The sequence below is a fragment of the Chelonus insularis genome, unplaced genomic scaffold, assembly GCF_013357705.1.
Source record: "Chelonus insularis isolate UGA/USDA-ARS -01 unplaced genomic scaffold, ASM1335770v1 contig_71_pilon, whole genome shotgun sequence".
Taxonomy (NCBI): Eukaryota; Metazoa; Arthropoda; class Insecta; order Hymenoptera; family Braconidae; genus Chelonus; species Chelonus insularis.
The window spans coordinates 452,456-474,862 of NW_023276721.1; the positions used below are offsets into that span (position 1 = coordinate 452,456).

The 22,407-nt window shown below is 31.9% G+C and overlaps 1 protein-coding gene, 1 long non-coding RNA gene and 1 pseudogene across 2 annotated transcripts; 2 read left to right on the forward strand and 1 right to left on the reverse strand.

The window, feature by feature from the left end:
- Positions 1-2,593: 2,593 nt before the first annotated feature.
- On the forward strand, positions 2,594-4,265 carry LOC118071055 (uncharacterized). Its single transcript, XR_004690841.1, has 3 exons — positions 2,594-2,796; positions 3,631-3,727; positions 3,823-4,265. It is a non-coding gene; the product is annotated as an uncharacterized lncRNA (long non-coding RNA).
- Positions 4,266-13,519: 9,254 nt separating this feature from the next.
- On the forward strand, positions 13,520-19,439 carry LOC118071075 (poly(U)-binding-splicing factor PUF60-like; annotated as a pseudogene).
- Positions 19,440-20,412: 973 nt separating this feature from the next.
- Positions 20,413-21,046, reverse strand: LOC118071076 (nucleolar protein 10). The gene is made up of 4 exons (XM_035090031.1): positions 20,988-21,046; positions 20,801-20,929; positions 20,667-20,741; positions 20,413-20,579 (listed from the first exon to the last, which is right to left on the reverse strand). Exons 1-4 carry the CDS (start codon positions 21,034-21,036, stop codon positions 20,413-20,415), a joined length of 420 nt encoding a protein of 139 aa, XP_034945922.1. The 5' UTR covers positions 21,037-21,046.
- Positions 21,047-22,407: the final 1,361 nt, after the last annotated feature.

Genomic DNA, 22,407 nt, shown 5'->3' on the forward strand with positions numbered 1-22,407 from the left:
CATACAGTGCACTGATTATTCATCGCTAAATTTAAGACTAATCTGGCTAAAAGTCTATCTCATGGCCAGTAATATTGAGTTTCAGATTTTTGGCAAATATAGAATTTTTTTCAGTGTTCATAAACTGCATATCTTCATAATTAATTTGGCCGAGAACATTCATATGCAGATCCTGAAATCATTCATTATTTAATAAATATAAGTTGAAATATTCGAAATTTTTTGTGTTGTTTATAATATTTAGAATCTCTCAGAACTTCAAAAGACAAAAAATAATGTAAACACTTACCATATTCACTTCAGTCAATTCTGCTTGTAAAGTTACATTTACTTGCGCTATCATATAGTACTTATGTAAATTTAAAAAATTTATTAGATGCTTACACACCTTAGATAAAATTTTTTCTATTTCTTTAATTTCCTCCTATCACATAAAATCCTTCAACATCATTCAATATTTCAGGGAGCTCAATGCCCATGAGTGCAAATAAGGTGTCTTATTCTTTATGAAAAGAGAAGCATGTATGACTTTTAAAAATAAACAGTGAATAAATAAAAAAAAAGTAGTAAAAGGGTAATAAGTTGCTTATTAATGCATATTTTAAAAATAAAAATAACAAAAAATTCTTAAATTGTTCAGCATGACTGTTTTTTTTTATAGCTCTAAGAGTATTGTATAAGGATAAACACATTTTATTTCATGTTATGCCCAGAATAATTTATTTAGTAAATAAAGTAGAACAACATTTAATTGTCATTAAAAATGAATTCACATATTAATAACAAATAAAGTAATGATAGTATTCAAAATTAATTACATGAATGACTATTGATAATTCAGACAATTTTTATATTCTTTTAAAAAGCAAACATAAAGTGCGCACAAAAATGAAAGATACTTAACAGTCGTTATCTTTAGATTATGCTTAAAAAATTAATAAAATAGGAAGGAAGTAATGAGTAGGTAGGTGTATTATTATGTTTTACATAATAACGTTCTGCAATTTGTATTTTATGTTATTTTACGCTGATTTGGTTTTTCAATGATAATCCTTCAAACATTTGATGAATATAAATACTTCATGTCAACATGTTTTTAAGGTATATATGTAATTCATTCACAGTTTCTTTCAGAATAAAAACCAATTTCGAAAAAATATGATTTATATGCGCATGCATTTTTTTTTTTATCAATTATTAATTTTAATAAAACAATGAAGACGTAATACTGATTATTGCAAGCTTGAAACACGGGCGTTGTACGCGCATCACACACTAGAGAGAGAGACAAGACACTACACGGAGAAACACGCCCACCAATCTTACACGTACCTGTTGGTTTGTCATTGAAAAATGTTAAATATTTATCTACAACCGTTCCATTCTGTGTCAAAATTTATATTTCAACATTATTTACTTTTTAACTTTCCATTAGGAAGTTATTGTAATTGGGTCGATTGGTGAAATTTGAATTTTCATTAAATCTCCAAGTTCCAAGATATTTGCAAGCATACTGACATATTTTTAGAATGATGTGTGTGTATACATATGTATGTATGTATGTATGTATGTATGTACGGATGTCAGCATTTTTTCCTTTTCGATATCTTAAGAACAAATTGAGATATCGACTTCAACCAAAATTAATTTGAAAGATATTATTATAAAGAATACCTGAAAGAAATTTTAACGAATTCGATCGGGCCGTTTTTTTTTTAATAACAAAATAACTAATAAAAAAATGAAAAGATAAGCTATTTAAAATACTTTTAAGCCGAACAATAACAATTCCATTTGAAAATTAAGTCGATATTGACGAGACATTATTGTTCACAACCAAATATGACTCTTAAAAATTATGCATTGTTTATAACAATATTAATTTGTTATAAACAATTGAAAATTGTATTTATCGATTAACTGATGCGTACATCACATGGATTTGGATGCTTTCAACAAAAAAATATGATTAATGATGAGATATGACTCTTAGCAATTACGCATTGTTTATAACAATATGAATTTGTTATAAACAATTACTAATGGGAAGTTCGTCGTGTTGGCACAAAGTGAATTATAACAATTATTACCAAAAAAATGAATATTTCAAAATGTACTGTTTGTAAATACATAAATATACACATACATTCGTTGAGCGTTCTCTGTCTTCAATTCACTCCGTAGTTTTAAAATACCTTTGATTGGTTGGTGTTCCAGAAGACATTCCTCTTCTTCCCTTCCTTATTTTCCGCTGCAATGTTTCATCTCATCTATGCTGTTGTACTTTTTTTATGAGGAAATTTATGATTTATTAGAACATATTTCAATATTAAATAAAAGGAACAAATATTATTTCAGGGCTTTTGTACTACAATTTTATGATATTTCTTGTAACTAATCAAATTAAAAAAAAACCCGCGAAATCTTGATACGGTGTAGCTAACTGTGATACAATTTTAATTACTCATAGCGCCACTACTATTGTCATTTGGAAATCAGATTGTATGATTTGGTTAGTGTGTAATAACCTTATTGTTGTTTCAACAGTTTTATGTGCATTACTTTCCAATAATAATTTATTTCTAATAAAAATCTTTTTTGAAAAAAAAAATTTCTCAATTTAAGATCTATTTGGTAACTTATTCAATAGTTATTGTATCGTTGTTTGCTTTTATCAGTGGTTATACGTACAGACATGTCTCACCGTTATCGTAAAGATTCAATATTAGCTAATTATAATCGTCAATTACGATTGTCAAGCCGACGATATTCTCGAAAGAGGAAGGCTGTTAACAAGTAAGTAATATCAAAATCAATCTAAACATGTGGTTATCCGTTTTGTTTATGTTAACCTCTACTATGCCTTGTTTTTATTTTTCTTGATTTACACGTGCTTCAACATATTAAGAGCATGTCCAATCTGTTTACATGATCAATTTTTTATTTATTTTTCATTGCTTTATCACTGCATAAGTGTTTACATTTTTATTAAATTAAAATAAGCTTGCTCTGCTCTGCAAAGCGTCACTCAATGTACAAAACCATCCGTACGTAATATCGGTAGATATTATTGTTATAGAATCATGTGCTGACTTTGTACATGCTTTTTCCTTCAAATAATTTTTAATTCATTTCACGGAAATTAATTACCCACATTTATACCTTGCATTGATACGGTTGAACGATATGTCATCAGGTTTTGAGTGATGTTTACGAGGAGTTTTGATTACTTGTATGATGATAGTTCCTACTTTTATGCTTCTACGGTTTTCAAAATTCCATAAATTTTGTCAAATACATAATTTTTATTTATGCTGTGTTTATTTCCTTCAATTAATGGATGATTTAATGGAATAGAGAATCATGCAGACTTTTTCATCATATCATTCATAAAAACAGTTTTAAAACTTTTCAGTTTTCTATATTTATTTTAATTTGGTCATATTTTCGAATATTTCCATAGTGGTACGTACGATTTCTTTTTTAAACTTTTCTTTTCTATTCCTATGACAATAACATTAGTATATTTTTCTTTTATTCAACGTTTCTTTTTATAATGCTTATTCTTTGTTTCAACATTTCTTAGATCAATAGTAAACATGATGCTAATTGCTTCTTTCTTACACATAGTTTTGGAAAATTAAAGATACCTATGTTCAATGATATTTCATTCTATATTTCAACTACCGGATGATGTCAATACAATCAGCAAATGATGGAAAAGTTCGTGAGTATGGATTTATGCAATTGTTTTTGTGGTTTGTATACATATTCACTAAGATTACATATGATATATGTTTCTCATTATTGAAACTCTTGTAGATGAAACTGCATACGTCAAAACTCCAATGAATCATTCTTACTGTCATTATGCACAGCTGACAGATTATAAACTTTTATTCATGGGCAACAGTTATTGATATGAATTTCATCCACATACATATGGATTCAGGAAAGGATGAATAACCAGTCAACTTCATTCTACTTCTCCACAATTGCATCGAAATAATTCTTTTGTAGAAATTGGAATGGTTCATTTCTAAAGTTTGAATATAACGTGTAATGAATACAATTTTTTGTTATTTTTTTCCTGTTTTAGCGCAAAGCTGTACTACATATGTAACGGTTCAATTATGATAAACTTCATGTATCAATCACATAAGCATACATCTAACATAGATTCGTAATAATCAAAATGAATTGTACTTTTGTGTTGCAATAATTTATAATATAAATGAATTGATAACAATCAACATATCTAACAACATGATTATCTTTAATTACATTTATATAATACCTTCCTTCCAATAATTTTCATCATGTACTTCATAAAAAATTTTATATTTTTATTAATATCAATAATAATTGTCATTGTAATCATTGTCAATCCATCTATTACTTTTAAATATAAAAAATCTTTCCCTATATAAGATTTATTACAGATATAGTTCAGGTATCGTTCAAATATTTTTTAAAATACCTCGTCACAGACGAAGACATCTATCAGCTATATTCCAGACAACTTTGGGTTTAGTCTCATCAACCAATTATAACTATCAATATTTATGTTTTTTTTCGCATTGTAGTATAATTATTCTTTTGCTGGTAATAAACTGGAAAATTCGACAGATTCATCAAATAGTATTTTTATTAAAAAATTCTTTGCCATAATTACTACACCAATTATCTAAATGCAAATTTTTCCATGTTCTTTTTTCTGCATCGAAAGTAATTGTAGACGCTGACTAAAACATTAGTTATACTTCTTTCAATAACAACATTTCTTTACAATACCAGTAGTAAGATTCGATAAAACCAGAAACGTTGTGTATGAACAACTCAGTAACAATTATCCAGTCTTTGATATCAACTTCTTTCGGTTCACAATGAGTATAGCATTAAGCATTAACTTATACTTACTTCTCAATCTAGTCTCAATCTTGTACTTTTATGTTATTATTCGTAATGTATTGCTTTACGTAGTTGTACATGATTAGGTACAATGACTATTTTAAATAATACATTAAATTTCTTTATGATTTTCGCTATCCAACAATTCCAAATTATCAAAATTTAGAAATAATGTTCTGCATACATTCTTTGAATCTGAGAGTTAATTGGTTAAACGTAAAAAATTATTGGTGTCAATTTCAAACATTTCATTTCCTGCACAAAAAAACTATGTACAACGAAGTACAATGTTCTTCGTTATTTTTAGTATACGATGTTTGTTTTTCATAGAATTTTTTTCATATAAGTTCGGTAAATCTTACACCTATTACTCTATCATTCAATATAGCACGCTGTTTTACTATTTAATAGCAAGAATTTTATCACATAAAATTTAAAAGAAAATATTTATTTGAAATGAAGCATCAAAATTTTCTTGTCAATTTCATCACGTCATTCAATAATAAAATTTAATTCAAATTCTGTCTTGACATACAATTGATTCAAAATGTATGATAAGAAATAGAGTAAACCTTCAATTATAATTATGTGTAGACATAATTTAAATTAATTTTTATTAGGTAGCAACATAATTTCACTGTAAGTACATTTTTCATAGAAAAATATAAATTTATTCAATAAGATTCGTCAGTACATAATAATAATTGACCGCAAAAAATGTATGTAGTTGCATAATGAAAATTTTATTGATTACAATTTTGTCTCGTCATATTTACAATAGAATTGTATTTACAATGGAATTGTAAAAATTTTTTAAAGCCGAATAATGAATGTGAATTTTATTCATGTGTAAACATAATAGCAATTGATTGAATTAAAAGTGTACCAAGATATCATAAAAATTCATGCTTTCGATTATATACTCCAATAATATTATTTCACAGATTTATCATTATGTTGAGACATAAGTTAATTTAACTAATTAATAACCTAGCTTCATAATAATAAAGCGTCAATTTCATTTCCCGGGGAAGAATAAAATCGATCTACATTGATCTACTGAGATCTATTTTTTGACACAATTAGATCTACTTCGTTGTGTGTACATCTGTTTCGATCACTTAGTTCAGTCAAATGAGGGAAATAGGATAATTTTGGTTTGCTGCGGCCAAAGTGATGATTTACAGATGACTAGATCGGAAATTTCGCAAGGAATACGATGGTGTAGGTCAAAAATGTTTGGCACGCATAGGGGAGGAGTAAATCGCGAAAAACCGCCCCCCCCTCGCGAATTTCTCGATTTCTATCGTAGTTATGAAAAAATGTTTTAAATAAAAGTTGTTCAGAATGTAATTTGAAGCAAAACAGTTCTGAACACTTTTTTTTCATATCTATGATAGATAGAAAGTTATTCGCGACTGAAGCTTCACTATTGACAAAAGCTTCAGTCACGTCAAAGAAAATTAATTAAAAATAATTAACGCTACAAGTATCACTTTGTGGCAATGTTTTTTAAAACATGAGATATCAAACTACATTCTTGGAGAGAAAATTAAAAAATTAAAAACAGGTAGAAAAATTGATTATTTGAAAGAGAAAAAATTTATATCTCCCGCATAATTACCTCAATTTTTCCCCACTCTCTTTTTTTAAAAAATTTAAATGGATGACTTCCGGTCATCACGAACGTGTGAAAATTGCCATACATGTTTTTATAGATGTATAGAACATGTATGGACAGTTTCAGCTTCATTGAAGTAATTATGCGAGAGTTAAAAATGTCCTTCCTTACAAATAATTAATTTCGCACTAAAAAATCGGAAAAAAATATCTAAAAAAGTATAAGTAGATCGATAGGAAATTTAATTCTCTATCGATCTATACATATGATTATTGGACCTAAAATTGACAAATTTTCTCTAACATTTAAAGCGCGTAGAACTTAGAAAAATTCTAGCGCTGATAAATTTCGAGCTCGGAAAGACTTTTCAACTACCCAGCATGAGCCTAAAACATCCCCTCTTCACTCACCGTACAGTGTCTTTGTCACACTTACGGTTGGAGTGTGCATTTCACTCGCACTCATGCTTCACAATACTCGGCGCGTGCGCAGAAGTTTTGTGTAAGTGCGAGTGAAACAGAGAGATATTTATTACTCTCTGTCGCACTCAACGGCGCCAGAAGAGGGAAAGCGCGCTCGGGTCCCCAAATATAACAACCTGTATAACTTTCGATAAATTGTTCAGTTTTTGATTCTGCACATTTTGAGCCCAAAATCGGGCTAATCGGTGCATTTTTACAAAAATCAGAACGATTTAAATAATTCATTATTAATGAAAATAATGAAAAAATTAATAGAAAAAAAACGACGGGTTGCACTCCGGGAGTGCCGGCAGAAGTGAAAACTTAAGTATTAACGTTGTGCGTTTTGGATATTTTGGAATGGTTAGGGAATAAGTTTGCACGAATTGTTTTAATTATCAGAATAAAAGTACTATCTTTTATATGGTAGAATACAATATTTATTTATTGCGCTATCGTACACAAACATGACAATTTATATTACATTAAAAAGTTTATCTCTCAAAAAGATTAACTTTCATCCATAATTTCAACGACTTTTTCACTATCATTCTTATCAGAACCATCATCGCCAATCTCTAAAACTGATACGATCGGTTTATGATAGCTGAAGTAAGAAACGAACAGTTTCGATTCGAACCTATTCAAATGTCTAATAAAGACCGCATCAATAGCAGTTTTGTATTTCGTTGTGCTAAGATTAAATAATAATAATCAAATTGACGAATGTCAATTAATTTATTAAAAAATTAATTTAATTAATTTAATTATTAATTAATTAATTGACTTAATGTCGCCCTGCGCCGCCTAAACGAAACAGCCGGCGCAGGCATACATTCTCGCCGCGCCGTAGAAAGAGAGGGGGATACTCCCTCTCCTACGCCACGCCAGCTGTCTACTCTCCATCCGTCTTACGAATTTTCGATCAGGTCACGTGTCCTGACGCGAGTTTAACATTTTTTACCCATTACAAAAAAAGTCTACAACGCCGCTAAAGAAGTTTTCACTTCAAAAAAAGTTTTCTCTCCAAGAATGTAGTTTGATATCTCATGTTCTAAAAAACATTGCCACAAAGTGATATTTGTAGCGTTAATTATTTTTAATTAATTTTCTTTGACGTGACTGAAGCTTTTGTCAATAGTGAAGCTTCAGTCGCGAATAACTTTCTATCTATCATAGATATGAAAAAAAAGTGTTCAGAACTGTTTTGCTTCAAATTACATTCTGAACAACTTTTATTTAAAACATTTTTTCATAACTACGATAGAAATCGAGAAATTCGCGAGGGGGGGGCGGTTTTTCGCGATTTACTCCTCCCCTATGCGTGCCAAACATTTTTGACCTACACCATCGTATTCCTTGCGAAATTTCCGATCTAGTCATCTATAAATCATCACTTTGGCCGCAGCAAACCAAAATTATCCCTTTTCCCTCATTTGACTGGACTAACTTCATATCTTCTGTGATCTCTGTAGATGTATTAAATTTTTGTTATCATTGAGATCAATAGAGCTCTTTATAGCCATACAGTCATTTGTGTAGATATTCAGTGATCCTACTATATATCCATAGATTTGCTTAGATCCAATGTTCTTTAGTTTTTTGGACATAACTTGATCAAATGAGATCGAAAAAATGGCGGAAATGTAGATCTGTGTAGATTTATTTTATTTTTTCCCGGGTTATGTTTAGGTATATATTCAATTTTACTTTAGAATCGTATGTTCGATTGAAATATTGTATTCAAATAATTAACATTCACGAATTAAAATTGTATACATACTAAAAATTTAGAATTACAATTATGTACATAAAAATAATTCTTTATTAAAACAATATCACAATTGGAATTCAGCGGGTTCAATTATTTTTTTGTTAAGTCATAATATTTGTTCTAAAAATGCTAATAATGTCGTGAATTGAAGAATTACCAATGTTCTCAAATATAATCAAATTTTTACACTTCAACTATGCGTGTGTACAATTTTAAATCAGATAATTGTTTTTAAGTCGAAACATAATATTAATTACCTGAATAATTTATTGCTGTGAAAAAATCAATCTCTCGATTTATTATTATGTTATGATATAAAAAAAAATTAGTTGTAACTTTATATCGTGACACAAATTTAATTGATTTAATTCTCCAGGTACTATAATATTTCTCTTCTCGATTTTTACGATTGCTAATAATGATAGATAAAATTTTTATGATATCATTGAATAGTAAAACGGCGTGCCATAATAAAATGCAATTCCATGCGTTACAACGGGAAAAAAATACTACGTCAACTACAATTTTTGTTAACATTAAACAATTTTTTATCTTACATTTATATTCATTTACGTCTTTTATTTACATACTATTTTCCGAAAAAGCATGATTGTTTATAAATTCATCCATAACTATTTCAGACGTAAAGCTTTTCAATTATTACAAACAGTCAAAGAGCTATCAATTTCTTCATCACACTTACAATGTCCATCTGGTACACATACAGAAAACCACGTTTTACTGCCTCCATCGACGATTACGTGTACTACTACTCCTGCTACTACTGTTACTACTACTACTACTACTACTACTACTACTACTACTACTACTACTACTATCATTGCAAATGTAAACATTATCAACAGTAATGCTATTGATAAAAAAAATAATTATTATTACAATGACGACAATGATTTTCTTGATCATGAAGATAATAGCAACGCTAATGTTGACAATATTAATGAAGATGGTGACATTCATAATAATTATAATGAGGATGATAATTATGATGAGAGTGATGAAAAAGATGAGGATGACGATGATAGTGAAACTGATGATGAAGCTGAGGATTATGAAGAGGATGAAGATGATGAAGAGGATAAGGATGATAATGAACATAGTTACAATATTCAGGGATCAAGTGCGCATAGCAATTGCGACTCTGTGAATAGTGATAGAAAATGTCGAAAATATATTGGAGGAGACGGAATCGATATATCACAAAATAAGGAAACGAAAATAATAGCGAATTGGACGCTTCTTGAAGAAAAAACGGACTGTATTGATAAAACAGCGACATCATTTGCTAATAAAAAGACAAATAAGAAACGAAAGCAAGAAGTATGCTCAACAGTTCTGACGAATAATGAACAGCAGTCGAAATCACATTCCGAAGATACAATGAAATGTTAAGAATATGTAGTAGTGGAGAACACCATCCATTTGATTGCGCGTCCAATTACATGAAATTTGTTCGTGAATTAAATTATGGATTGAAGAAGAAATTTGAATTTCATTGTGAAAATTGTAATATGAGCTGGAAAATTGATTCGGAACCAAATGATGAATATTTGGATCTAAATTACAGTGCTGTTGCTGGAATAAAATCCGCTGGAATGGACTACATTGAATTAGAAGAAGTCTGTAGTTTTGCTGGTATCCATTGCATGACAGAAAAAACATACCAAAACATCAGTGTAGATTTAGACGATATATATGCTGAAATAGCAAGAAATGAAGTAGTTAAAGCTGGAAAAGAAGAGAGAAAACTTGCAGAACAATTGAACTCATGAACCGACGATCATTTAACTTGTCCAATTATAGTCGATGGAAGTTGGAGTAAAAGATCATATGGATCACAAGGTAGATCGAAAACAGGCTCAGCTGTTGGAATCGGTGATCGCACTGGAAAAGTGCTATTCTATAATTATCGAAGTAAGTATTGTAGGAAATGTGCATTTGCTGCAAAAAGAAAAATACCTGTAAGCAATCACCGATGCTACCAAAATTAGGATACGAATTTAAGTTCATCGAGTATGGAGAGTGATATCATTGCCGAAGGCTTTCGAAACAGCATAAAAGATCACGGATTAGTTTACAATCAAATGATTGCTGACGGTGACAGCAGTGTATACTCAAAAGTATTACACGAGAATCCATATGATGGCATCTATATTAAAAAAATTGAGTGTGTCAATCATTTGCTTCGTAATTTTGTTAAAAAACTGGAAAAGGTAATGAGTGTGAAAACTGGATCTGCTGGTACACAGTACAAGAAAGTAGTATTTAAAAATATAATGAAAATGCGTATGGCCGTGGTTAAAGCTTCAGAGTACAGGAGAAATGAAGAAAATACTACTTTTGAGGCAAAAATTGCGAATATACAAAGTGACATTAAGAATATTTCAGCTCATATATTCGGTGATCATGAGAAATGTGCCAAATATTTTTGCAATGGTCCAAAAAAAGATGAAATCAACTTGGTACCAGAATTAACGGCTGTCGGTTTATTTGACTTTGTTACGAATATTGTCGATAAGTTTAGTTATAGTGCAGAAAGCATTTTACACGGCAAAAGTTCAAATCGCGTTGAGTGTTTCAATTCTCTGATCAACAAAAAAATTTGTGGTAAAAGGAAATGTATATCTCAGAGAGGCTTATACCGAGGAAAATTAGCAATGACAGTTGTTCAATTTAATTCACAAAAACCAGCTACCAGGCTAAATGAATATTTACACAAAGTTACACCTGAAACTGCGATTGATATGGGAAATAGACGTATTCAGAAAAATGAATATAATGTAAAGAGACTGCGAAACAAGGAGACCCAAGAATATGACATTTTTCCAAGTGATGATGACGATAATAACGATAAAAAAAGCAAGTGTTTTGAAACCTCTGTTATGAAAAAACAAGTTTCTAAAAGCGGAAAAGAATATTACGGAGAAAGTTGTAATAAGCCTGATATTAGTTCAGATGAATTTCAAGCAAGAGTTCGCAGGCATTATGAGTTATTACATAGTAAATTAGAAACACGGGCGGAATTAGAAATTTGTACACGACAAAAAAATAATAACAACTTTAGCCTCTTTATAACGCAAAGACATTTATTAACCGATAATTATTTCGGAGAAATTTGCCGGATGAGGTCTAATACTAAAAGCAGCTCTATAATAAAACGAATTTTATGGCCATCACTCCGTCGACCTGATATAGATGCATATGAGCAGGCAACAAAAAAATCTGCAAAAAAATATATTGCAGAACATTTCAGGTGTACAATACAAGAATGCGGATTATTTCTCTACTCAAAAGCACCATACTTGTGCACAGTACCTGATGGACTGATTCGTACACAGGAAGATAAAGATACAGTGTTAATAATAGAATGCCCATTTGCAGCAAGAGAACTCCCGCCGAAGGAGGCTGTACGACTGAAAGTTGCAAAAATTCATCAAATGTTTAATAAAGAACTTACTGGATTAAATGAAAGTAGTTGGGCCTATTACCGACTGATAAGTGCAATGGAAATAACAGAAAAACCATTCGGATTGTTTGTTTTGTGCACAGATAAAGGATGGATTTACTGTCATCACGTAAAAAATGAAAAATTCTGGCAATTTAAAATGGAAAATGCCCTTACAACATTTTATGAACAAAAATTACTACCAGAAATAATTGACAGCCGACTTGCAAGATCTATGGAATTACGTGAATCTGTAGATTTTGAGATAACAAGTTGGAGGCAATATGTTCAAGAAATAATGTTAGGACGGAATAAAATGAATAGTAATAACGTAGACAATAATACGAAAAATATGCAAAGAGTAGAAGAAAAAGATAATCCACAATTGATCGATAATAATGAATCAATCGGTGAACCAATCATAATAGATGATGAAGAAAGTACAGAATATAGTCAGACAGAGGTAGCTGAAGTACCAAATTATGTACTATGTATTCAAAATAATGAAAAATTATCTGACATTGAGATAGATATGTTCGGAGAAATTGCAACAAATGCGAGTCTTGGATATTATGTTTATCAGTCTACGCTACTGTGGCAAATTCCGATCTTCATAAAGCAAATATGCCCAATGAGAAAACATATACAAATTTTACATAACGAAGTGAATCATTGGGTTTGTGCATATTACGACACCCAGCAATTGTTTATTTATGATTCATTAAATTTAGAAACTCTCCATCCAAGTGAGCGTGTGTTTCTGGAACATTTGTTTCCTTACTATGAATTTGAGAAGAAACCTGTCAAATTCATAACAGTCGACCAGCAACCTAATGCAATAGATTGTGGTGTATATGCAATAGCGTTTGCCATAACTATTATGTATGGTTTACAACCAGGGAGAATGCGATATAATCATTCACAAATGAGAGAACATTTAATTGAAATACTGCAAAGTAAGGAAGTTAAACACTTTCCTTTAGACCAGAGTTTAGGTAATATTGAAATTCCTAATCTCGAAGTGGTGATTAATGATGATGTAATAAATAACCAGTGGCTTCATCACAGAGGAGGTATTAATACAAGATGTTTATGCGAATCTGATAGCAGTACACGAAAAATCGTACGAAAAAGAAATTAAAAATATAAATATCTTATACTTAGAAATAAGTGTAACAAAAAACATAGAATTTCAGAGAACCGTCTGCTGTAAGCGATAGGTAAACAGAGAAAGTACTAAAGTGAACCGTCTGCTGTAAGCGATAGGAAAACAGAAAAGTACCAAAATGAACCGTCTGCTGTAAGCGATAGGTAAGAAATAAAAGTATTGAAAAGTGTTTATTGTAAGTGATAGGTACAGGAGCGTTAAAGTACAAAAACGTCAATCTATGACCTCAATCAAACGGGTCAAGTTATTGCCGGTAAGTAAAATAAATATTTAAAACTCTATTGTAACCATTTAGTTTGGACTAGAGAAAAAGTCATAGTAGAGTAATAACTTTAGAAATGTAATCTTAAATAATGAAAGAAAGTAGTACTTGACATACTAACAAAAGCAAGAATAATCATTTGATATTAATTTTCATTGTCTAGTTCTATCATTGATGATAAAATTAAAAATAGTAATTATTTTTTTGTTAAGGTATGTCGATTAAAGATTTGTCGAGTGTAATTTCCAAAATTTGTGAGCAGTAGCTGATGAGATCTGATTTTTTAAAATGAATAAGAATAAATTATTAGTTTAATACTGAAATAAAAATGAATAATAATAAAATATATATTTTAGGACCTGGAGCAAAATATCGTACACTTCCGGGTAATCTTGAAACCGGACTACCAAAAATTTCATTTAAAAAGCAGGATGCAGTTAAAAGAGCTGAAAAATATGGTAAGGAGCAAAGCATTAAGATGGTCTTGAAGAAACAAACCGTAGCTCATCAACAGCAGGTATTTATCATTACAATCATAATGACATTTCATCACCAGACCATTTTAAAACAGTTCAATAAAATTTAATATTCTATACTTAACTTTTTAAAACTCTAGTCAATTTAAAGTTGTATGTAATACTTTTTTGGAACGTTTTTTGTAAAAAAATGTATATTCTTTTCAATTATTAAATTTAGTCCTGTCACATCTTTAGGGTTTTTTCCATTAAATATGTAATAATATATTTGAAATGAAATCAATACCAATTAATTGCATGAGCTTCAAGGTTTTACATATTTTCTACTATTATTTAATTTTTATTCTTTCATTTTAAAAAGCTTAGAGTAATTTATAGATAAAAATAAAGCTCAACCCGTAAAAGTTAAAAGAGTAAAAGTAATTATTCATCAGATCTTATATTTTTATAAGAGAATGGATGTGAACGAGACAAGATTAGGTTTTAAAAAATCATTAAATTAATTATTTTTTTATTCTATTAACTTTCAGCTAGTCTCGATGTTTTTGTTCACATTCAAGAGTCTTATTTTCATTATCTTGAAGTTATTCCTTTTATTTTATTTATGATACTCTTAGTTCTATTGGTGTGGAATTAATGAGTGTACTTATAATATAACGTAAACAAATAAAAACAATGAACTAATAATTTATTATTGTACAGAGTTTATGTTGGAAGCATTAGCTTTGAGCTGAAAGAAGACACTATTCGTCAGGCATTTCTGCCTTTTGGACCAATAAAATCTATCAACATGTATTGGGATCCTATCACACAAAAACATAAAAGATTTGCATTTGTTGAATACGAAGTACCAGAAGCAGCGCAATTAGCGCTTGAACAAGCAAATCCCCATCTTCTCATGATCCTTCCTCATCACCGGAGGTCGGTAGAATCTTATTTTCCTTTACCTCTAACGTCATTACCCGGAAAAAATAAAATAGATCTACATTGATCTACTTAGATCTATTTTTTGTCACAATTAGATCTACTTTGTTCTGCGTGCATCTGTTTTGATCACTTCAGATCTCCTGTAATTACTGTTGATGTATTAAATATGTTTTATCATCAAGATCAATGGAGATCTCCATAGACGTACAGTAATTTGTGTAGGTACACAATGATCTCACTAGATATACATAGATTCACTTAGATGAAATTTTCTTTAGTTTTTTCTAGAGTCTCCAACCGCGTACACAAAGTCACACATCTATTTTATATGGATGACTTGAAAGTGTACGCGGCAAGTCCTGAGAGACTCCGAACAGCCCTAGAGGTTGTTTCCGAGTATACCAGTGCAATCGGCATGGAGTTTGGGTTGGACAAGTGCGCAGTTGCCCACTTAGTAAAAGGAAGATCGCCGAACTGGAGTGATAATGTCGAGCTTATAGACGGGAGCATCATAAAACATCTGGATGCTGGAGAGTCATACCGATATCTTGGATAGGCACAATCTCCTTTGCAGGACGTGTCTGTCATCAAAGATACTCTCCGCAGTGAGTACAAGTGGCGACTTAAGAGAATATGGGGCTCTGAATTATCAGGCCCTAACAAAGTCAAAGCCACGAATATGCTCGCTGTCCCAGTCTTGCTATACTCATTCGGAGTTCTTAAATGGCTCCGAAAAGAGCTTAAAGATCTGGACATTATCACGAGGAAAGTGATGACATTATATCGAAGTCATCACCCGCGATCTTCTGTCCAACGCCTATACTTTCCCCGTGATCTGGGAGGGCGTGGACTACTAAGTTTGGAGTGTCTACATGACAGGTTAGTGATAGGCCTGGCTTATGACATCTATGAGAGCTCTGATCCTCTTCTCAAGTTCGTGAACAGCTTTGAACTAGTGGGAAGGGATGCGTTCCTATATAGAGCAGCATATCAGGCAGCGCAGAACCTCGGCTCAGTTTTCGACCCTAGCAGCCCAGACGGTCTAAGGCTTTTGCAATTGACCAGAGGGCAGCGAAAGGTCGATATAAAAACAACCGAGCAGTTAAAACTGCTCGACGAACATGTGGCAAAGTCCTTACATGGTGTGTTTTATCGTCATCTCGACCCACAGGACTTGTCACACCAGCTGACTTTCCAATACCTTAAGTCAGCTGGCTTGTTCTCTGAGACCGAAGGATTCATTATGGCCTGCCAAGATGGTGTAGTTTCCACCCTCGCCTATCGGCGTGATGTTATGCACGAGCAACTCGAGGACACAAGATGCCGAGTTTGTCACGGTGATGTAGATGAGACGCTATTTCATGTTTTATCGGCTTGTCCGATATTAGCGCGCTCAGCCTACATTCACCGGCATAACGCCGCCCTAAGAGTGCTGTATTACCACCTTCGGCACTCTTATGGAATAGACGAGACACCAGTGCTGCCCTATGTGCCCGGTGAAATTGAGTCAGTCGTTGAGAACGAGAGAGCAAAAATTCTTTGGAATTACCCGCTCTCTACGCCCCAACGTATTGAACACAATAAGCCGGATATTACTCTTTTCGACCAGACCACCAAGCACGTATATTACATTGAGTTCTCAGCCCCGGCTGAGACAAATATACGTGCAAAAGAAGAGAGTAAACAGGAACGCTACAGAGAGCTCATGGAGGTCATGAGAACTGTCTATCCCGAACACACGGCGCACGTGATAGTCCTAGTGATTGGCGCACTCGGAGGGATGAGGGACCGCTTTCTGACAGAGCTTCGAACAATACCAGTCTGCCGTAATCAGGCTGAGATTCTCGCGGCTCGTATGCAGAAAGCGGTCATCCTTGGTTCTCTCCGAATCCTGAGACGACTGTAACAAATGACTGAACGGCTGCAGCCCCGGCTCACCCTCAAACCTGAGGGAGTCAGGTGCCTGCAGGATAATTCCGTCTGGTCAGGCCCCAGGTGGGTCGGAGCCCTGGGATCCCTGGCCAGACACCTCTGACGAATCGCAAGATGAAAATAATAATAATAACAATAATGATAATAATAATAATATTTATTAAAAAATATATATTTTCGAGAAGATTTAAGAAAAGAATATTTTTTAGGTGATTGGAAGACCATCAAATATACCTGAAGCACAATCAGTAACTGATGAAATAACAGAAGAACGCAAGTATTATAATCGAGTTTATACTGCTTCAATACATCAAGACTTAGCAGAAGATAATATTAAATCAGTTTTCGAGGCTTTTGAGCTAATAACATATTGCAAAGTAGCTCAAGGAAGTTCACCGATATTAACTCCTAGTAAGTTATTTGTATGGAAAAAATTTTATAGAAAAATGAAATATTTTGATTATATTTTTCTTTATTTTTTCAGCTTGATCTGTCATTGTTCGATTCATTGCAGCACCAACCACAATTATTTCACCTCCAGCAATTGCAACCGTTACTCCAGCCATTTCTCCACCTGGAATTGCTATTCCTCAGACACTAACACAACCTTCAGCAATTATTCAACCAATCCCTGGACAAGCTGTCATCATTCCACCTCCTGATATTGTTGCACCTACTGCTGTTGGCACTCCAGTGGTAAATATATATTTTTATTCGAATTTATTCAAGCTAAGGTGTTGATAGAAAATCAGAAAAATTAAATAAATGAATGAAAAATGAATAAATCAATCATTGATCAATAAAAATAAATGTCATTGATACTTGATGACAATGAATGTTTTTTTTTGTACAGATAACTAGAATATACATGGCATGCTGTGCTAAAGTACATTGAATATTCTTCATAATTTATTTTATACTTTATGCTTGATCTTTGTCTACACCTTTGCCTATGTAATATTCATTTACAATTATTTATATTTATTTTCTTTGGTTTTAGTATAATATACATTAGAAGGAAGTTGTAGCATTCTTTTTATTATACATTATGTTAAGAAAAGCTATTTAAATTTTTAGGTTCCGGTAACTACGGCATCAATAGTTTATATCACTAGATAAGTATAAGAAGAAGCTCATCCAAAACAACAAGAAGAATTACAGGAAAAATTGCTTGAAGAAACTGAACCAGAAACTCTTCAGCAATAAGAAAATATGTCAATTAAAGGACAGAGTGCCAGACATTTAGTCATGCAAAAATGGATGAGAAAAGTAGAATCTCGTTTTGTTATCCTTAGAAATATGGTAACTCCAAAAGACATAGATCAAAGCCTTCAAGAAGAAATTTAAGATGAATGTTCTAAATTTGGTGTTTGTTCTGACTTCGAGTCGGCCGAATGAGCAAACTGAAAACTAGTGGACTGTATGAATTGAGAGCAGAATAAGAACAAAAGGTTGGATGCTAGAAGGTTCCTAAAAATAGTTTATTAACACTGAATTGCTTGGGTTTTATAGATTTTTTATTCAACAATAACACTTAACATACTCAATAGAAGTTAATAATCACTACATATAGTTGAGTTGACTGTACCATAATTGTTTGTACACTTATGAGTTGTCTAATGGTTATTTTTTCACCAAATAACATAGTCTCAAAAAAACAGTGAATAGCAACATTCACAGTATACACCAGAGTTGTTCGGGGGAGCGATGTATAGGTGAACGTCCGTGAGGCACTATGGCGTCGACGCCAGTTCAGCTTCGCGCCCAAAGACACTACAACTGAATATACTGGACCACTGGCACTGATGAGAGTAATTTGATGATTCACGTATCTTCGTGAGAGTTGTCTGAGTCTATTTGACCGTACTTTTTTGTACAAAGTGTGAGCTGACTGCAAAAATCTGCGATTTGACTGCGAACTATTGTACAGAGATAACCGCGTGATTTGCCTGGAGCTAACTGACGCCACAAGTGCTCGACCGCGTGCTTGTTGGCGTCATTAGGGCCGTAGAGTTGCCTTCTAGGCCATGAGGGAAATACTTCCCGATGATTGGTCCAGTGAGTTGACTGACGCGCCGGTGGACAAGTCCGGCATTAACAATTTTTGAATATTTCTGACTAACTGATTTGGGCCCCTCCAAGTCAGAACAGTGTTGTAGAACAAGTTATTATTTATAATGAACAACAATCTGCAGATGACGAGGATGCTGAAGTAATTGTTGAAATATTAGTAGTTTTGTCACGAATGAGTGGTAAGTAAATTATTATTCTGCCTATAAAAATATAATCCCATTAAAAATGATAATTTATTCTCTTATTGTTTATTTGCAGAGGCAGAACGTGCAAGAGATTCCTTAAATGGTCGCTACTTCGGTAGTCGACTAGTGGACGGTAAACTTTATGATCAAGAATGATTTGATCATAATAATTACTCAGGTTGAAAAATTTTTTTTCATTTTTTCATTTGCTCTCCAGCAGGTTTTTTATTTTTACGTAAAACTTTAGTGTTTATGGACGGGTTATAAATAGTTACTTTGCAAGGAAATTAGAAATAATTACTACAACCGTTTTGTTTATTTTCGAAATGAAGTGATGTGGAATAATTGTTAGAGTGATAATAATACTCTGCCCAATTCCAGGAACTTCAAATTTCTAATAAAGTAGCCTAATTAGATAAATGTAAATTGTACATTATGTTCACTTTGCAAATTTTTATCTTAAAATATTATTTCTAAGAATATCGACTGAATAAGTGAAGTTTTTTACTTGATTATAATTTAACTTGTAATTGAAAATAAAATTGTTGGTCTTCAAACAAAAACATTTAATGTATCAGTATATCACTACTGCAATGAATATTAACAATTTTTATATCACAATGCTGGACTTATTAATTAGTCATCAGTAATTATGTAAACATAGATCAGTAAGGAATTAAAACTATAATTGTAACTTTATTTTTTTGGTTTTATTCGGTAATTTTGCCCGTAATGACTGTACTCATCATATGTAGGAAAGTTTAATTAAGGTTTTGCTGGCATAGGGTCAACAGTTTTTCCTTTCTTTTTAGATTATTGGATTTCTAATTCTGCAGCATTTTTTTTCGTCATCAGCAATTCATAGTTGGCCCAATTCACCCATTTATAACCATCAACAAAGCTAAGTTTGGTAAAAATTATAACAAAAGAAATAAAAAAAGTCTGATACTGATGTGAATAATACAGAGAATACTACCACTCCACAAGTGCAGAGGTTAAAAAATGCATCATTAAATGTAAGAATCAATGATAAGCTTGAAATTGATCAGAATATTGTAATAATTTTTTATCAAATAACAATGCCCATTTCAGGAGAGTCTTGGTAAATAAAGTAAAGCTTGTAATTGATTGGAACTCAAAATTAATTTTTTAATAATTAAAAAATCGATTTACAATGACGGATATTGATGATGGTTTTTCCGCCTCGACCTCGGTAGCCTCCTCGACCCCGGTAGCCTCCTCGACCCCGGTAGCCTCTTCGACCTCTGTAATCACCACGTACTTTAGGGTAATGGTGGCCGTGGTGTGTACCACCAGCTTTCCCTAAAATATCATGGAATTATGATTCACTTATATAACCTAATTATTATTAAATTAATACATAATATTATAATGATAAAATAAACTTACCTCTTTTCTTTTCTTTTTTCTTTTCCTCCGACTTTTCATTACTTGCTTCTTTTTCTTTTGTTACTGCAGATTCCTCTAAAAATATTAATAAAATTAGAAAAAATTTTTAGTTTTATTATTGCAATTTCACTTACGATTCTGCTCTGGCGGAGGATGCTCTAGAGAAATCTCCATGGTATCCTCTTGGAGGAGTTCTTGTATTTGTTTCAGTTTTTCCTCGGATATCTTTCCCTCTATCCCTTCCTTACATGTATCTAAAAATTCTAAAGAATTATTAAAATCTAGTAATTATTGAGTTTATATAAATTAAAAAAAACTTACCTTTTACGTCCATATCTTTTCCTTCAGAAATGACATTTTTAAAACACATGTACACTGACCAATCACTTTGTAACTTAATATTTCAGTTTATGCGCTTGCGTAGCTACGTGTGTGGAGATTCAAACTGATGTTATATTTTAAATTTTTTAGAAAATTCTACAATATTGTGGGCCCCCAAAACTCCCGTTCAATAGTATACATTCCTGAAAATTATCATTTTTCGTAGGATTTCGCCGTTACCTACTTAGCTCTAACTGACATCGAGCTTCTGCCTTCTACCGCAGAACGCGAGGGCGCAAAGTCAACTTCGGAACTTTTCTAAGGTATAGCCCAGCCTTAAGGAAAAAGATTATTTGTACTTAAAATGCGGTCCAAGGGGCGTGGCCAATTTTTATTTTTGCAAATGAATGATTTTCAGGACACAATAGCAATTGCAATTTATTGTCGTAGCTAATTAATAGGCTTTTAAAAGATTTTTTAATAAAGTTTATGTCATTATTGCAGAGAAATTAGAAATTTAAAGGAGCATAACCTCAAAAGTGCTAATCTGAGCGGAATAGAGACACGGTAGTACCTTCTTCACCGCTATTCATACTTGGCGCTCGAGACACTACTAAAATAAACGTGTCTCTTGATTGATGTAGAGTTGCCAACTCAAGAAATCTGAGAATCTTGACTTTTGTCAAATATTTTTCAGAAAAGTTCAGACTTTCAGAGTGAGTTTCACCACTTTAGCAGCTGCTAAGTAGAGCTGCCAACCATGAAAAAATTTATGCATTCAGCGTCACCATGTGAAAGAGTGTGCTACTACTTTACCAGACCAGGATTCAGCGCGAAAGAAATAACATCATTGTATTTGTGACAAGTTGCAGTGTCGATTTTCATTTATTTTATTTTAATATTTGCGTTTAATAAACGTTTTTTTAGTGTGGTGACCAGTGTAGGTAAGAAAATATTTCTATTGTTTTTGAAGTTATAATTACATATGTGTGTATACACACTATAGACGAGTAACCTAATGATTCATTAGAATGATTACGAATTATGTTGATTAATTTATAAATATAATTAATGTATTCTCAAATGTATCTAGTTTTCAGAAATGAATACAAATCCGACTCGACCCCGTTAACCTAACTTGACACTTGACGAAAAGTTAAAAATTGTTCAATTAATTTTTGAAGATAGAAACATGATCGAAAACAAAGCAACAGACCTTATTACAATAGCTCAAAAAAATGAATGTAGGGTGAAAATCACGAAATTATTCAATGAAAACTTATCTGTGTCATCACCAAATTATAGATCTACGGAGCAAATTAAAAACTTCTGGAATTAAATGAAGTCACACACCAAACAATTTCATGTTAATTTTTCAGTAAAAAAAAAAATATTTATAAACCTTTGCAATTTTAATGGA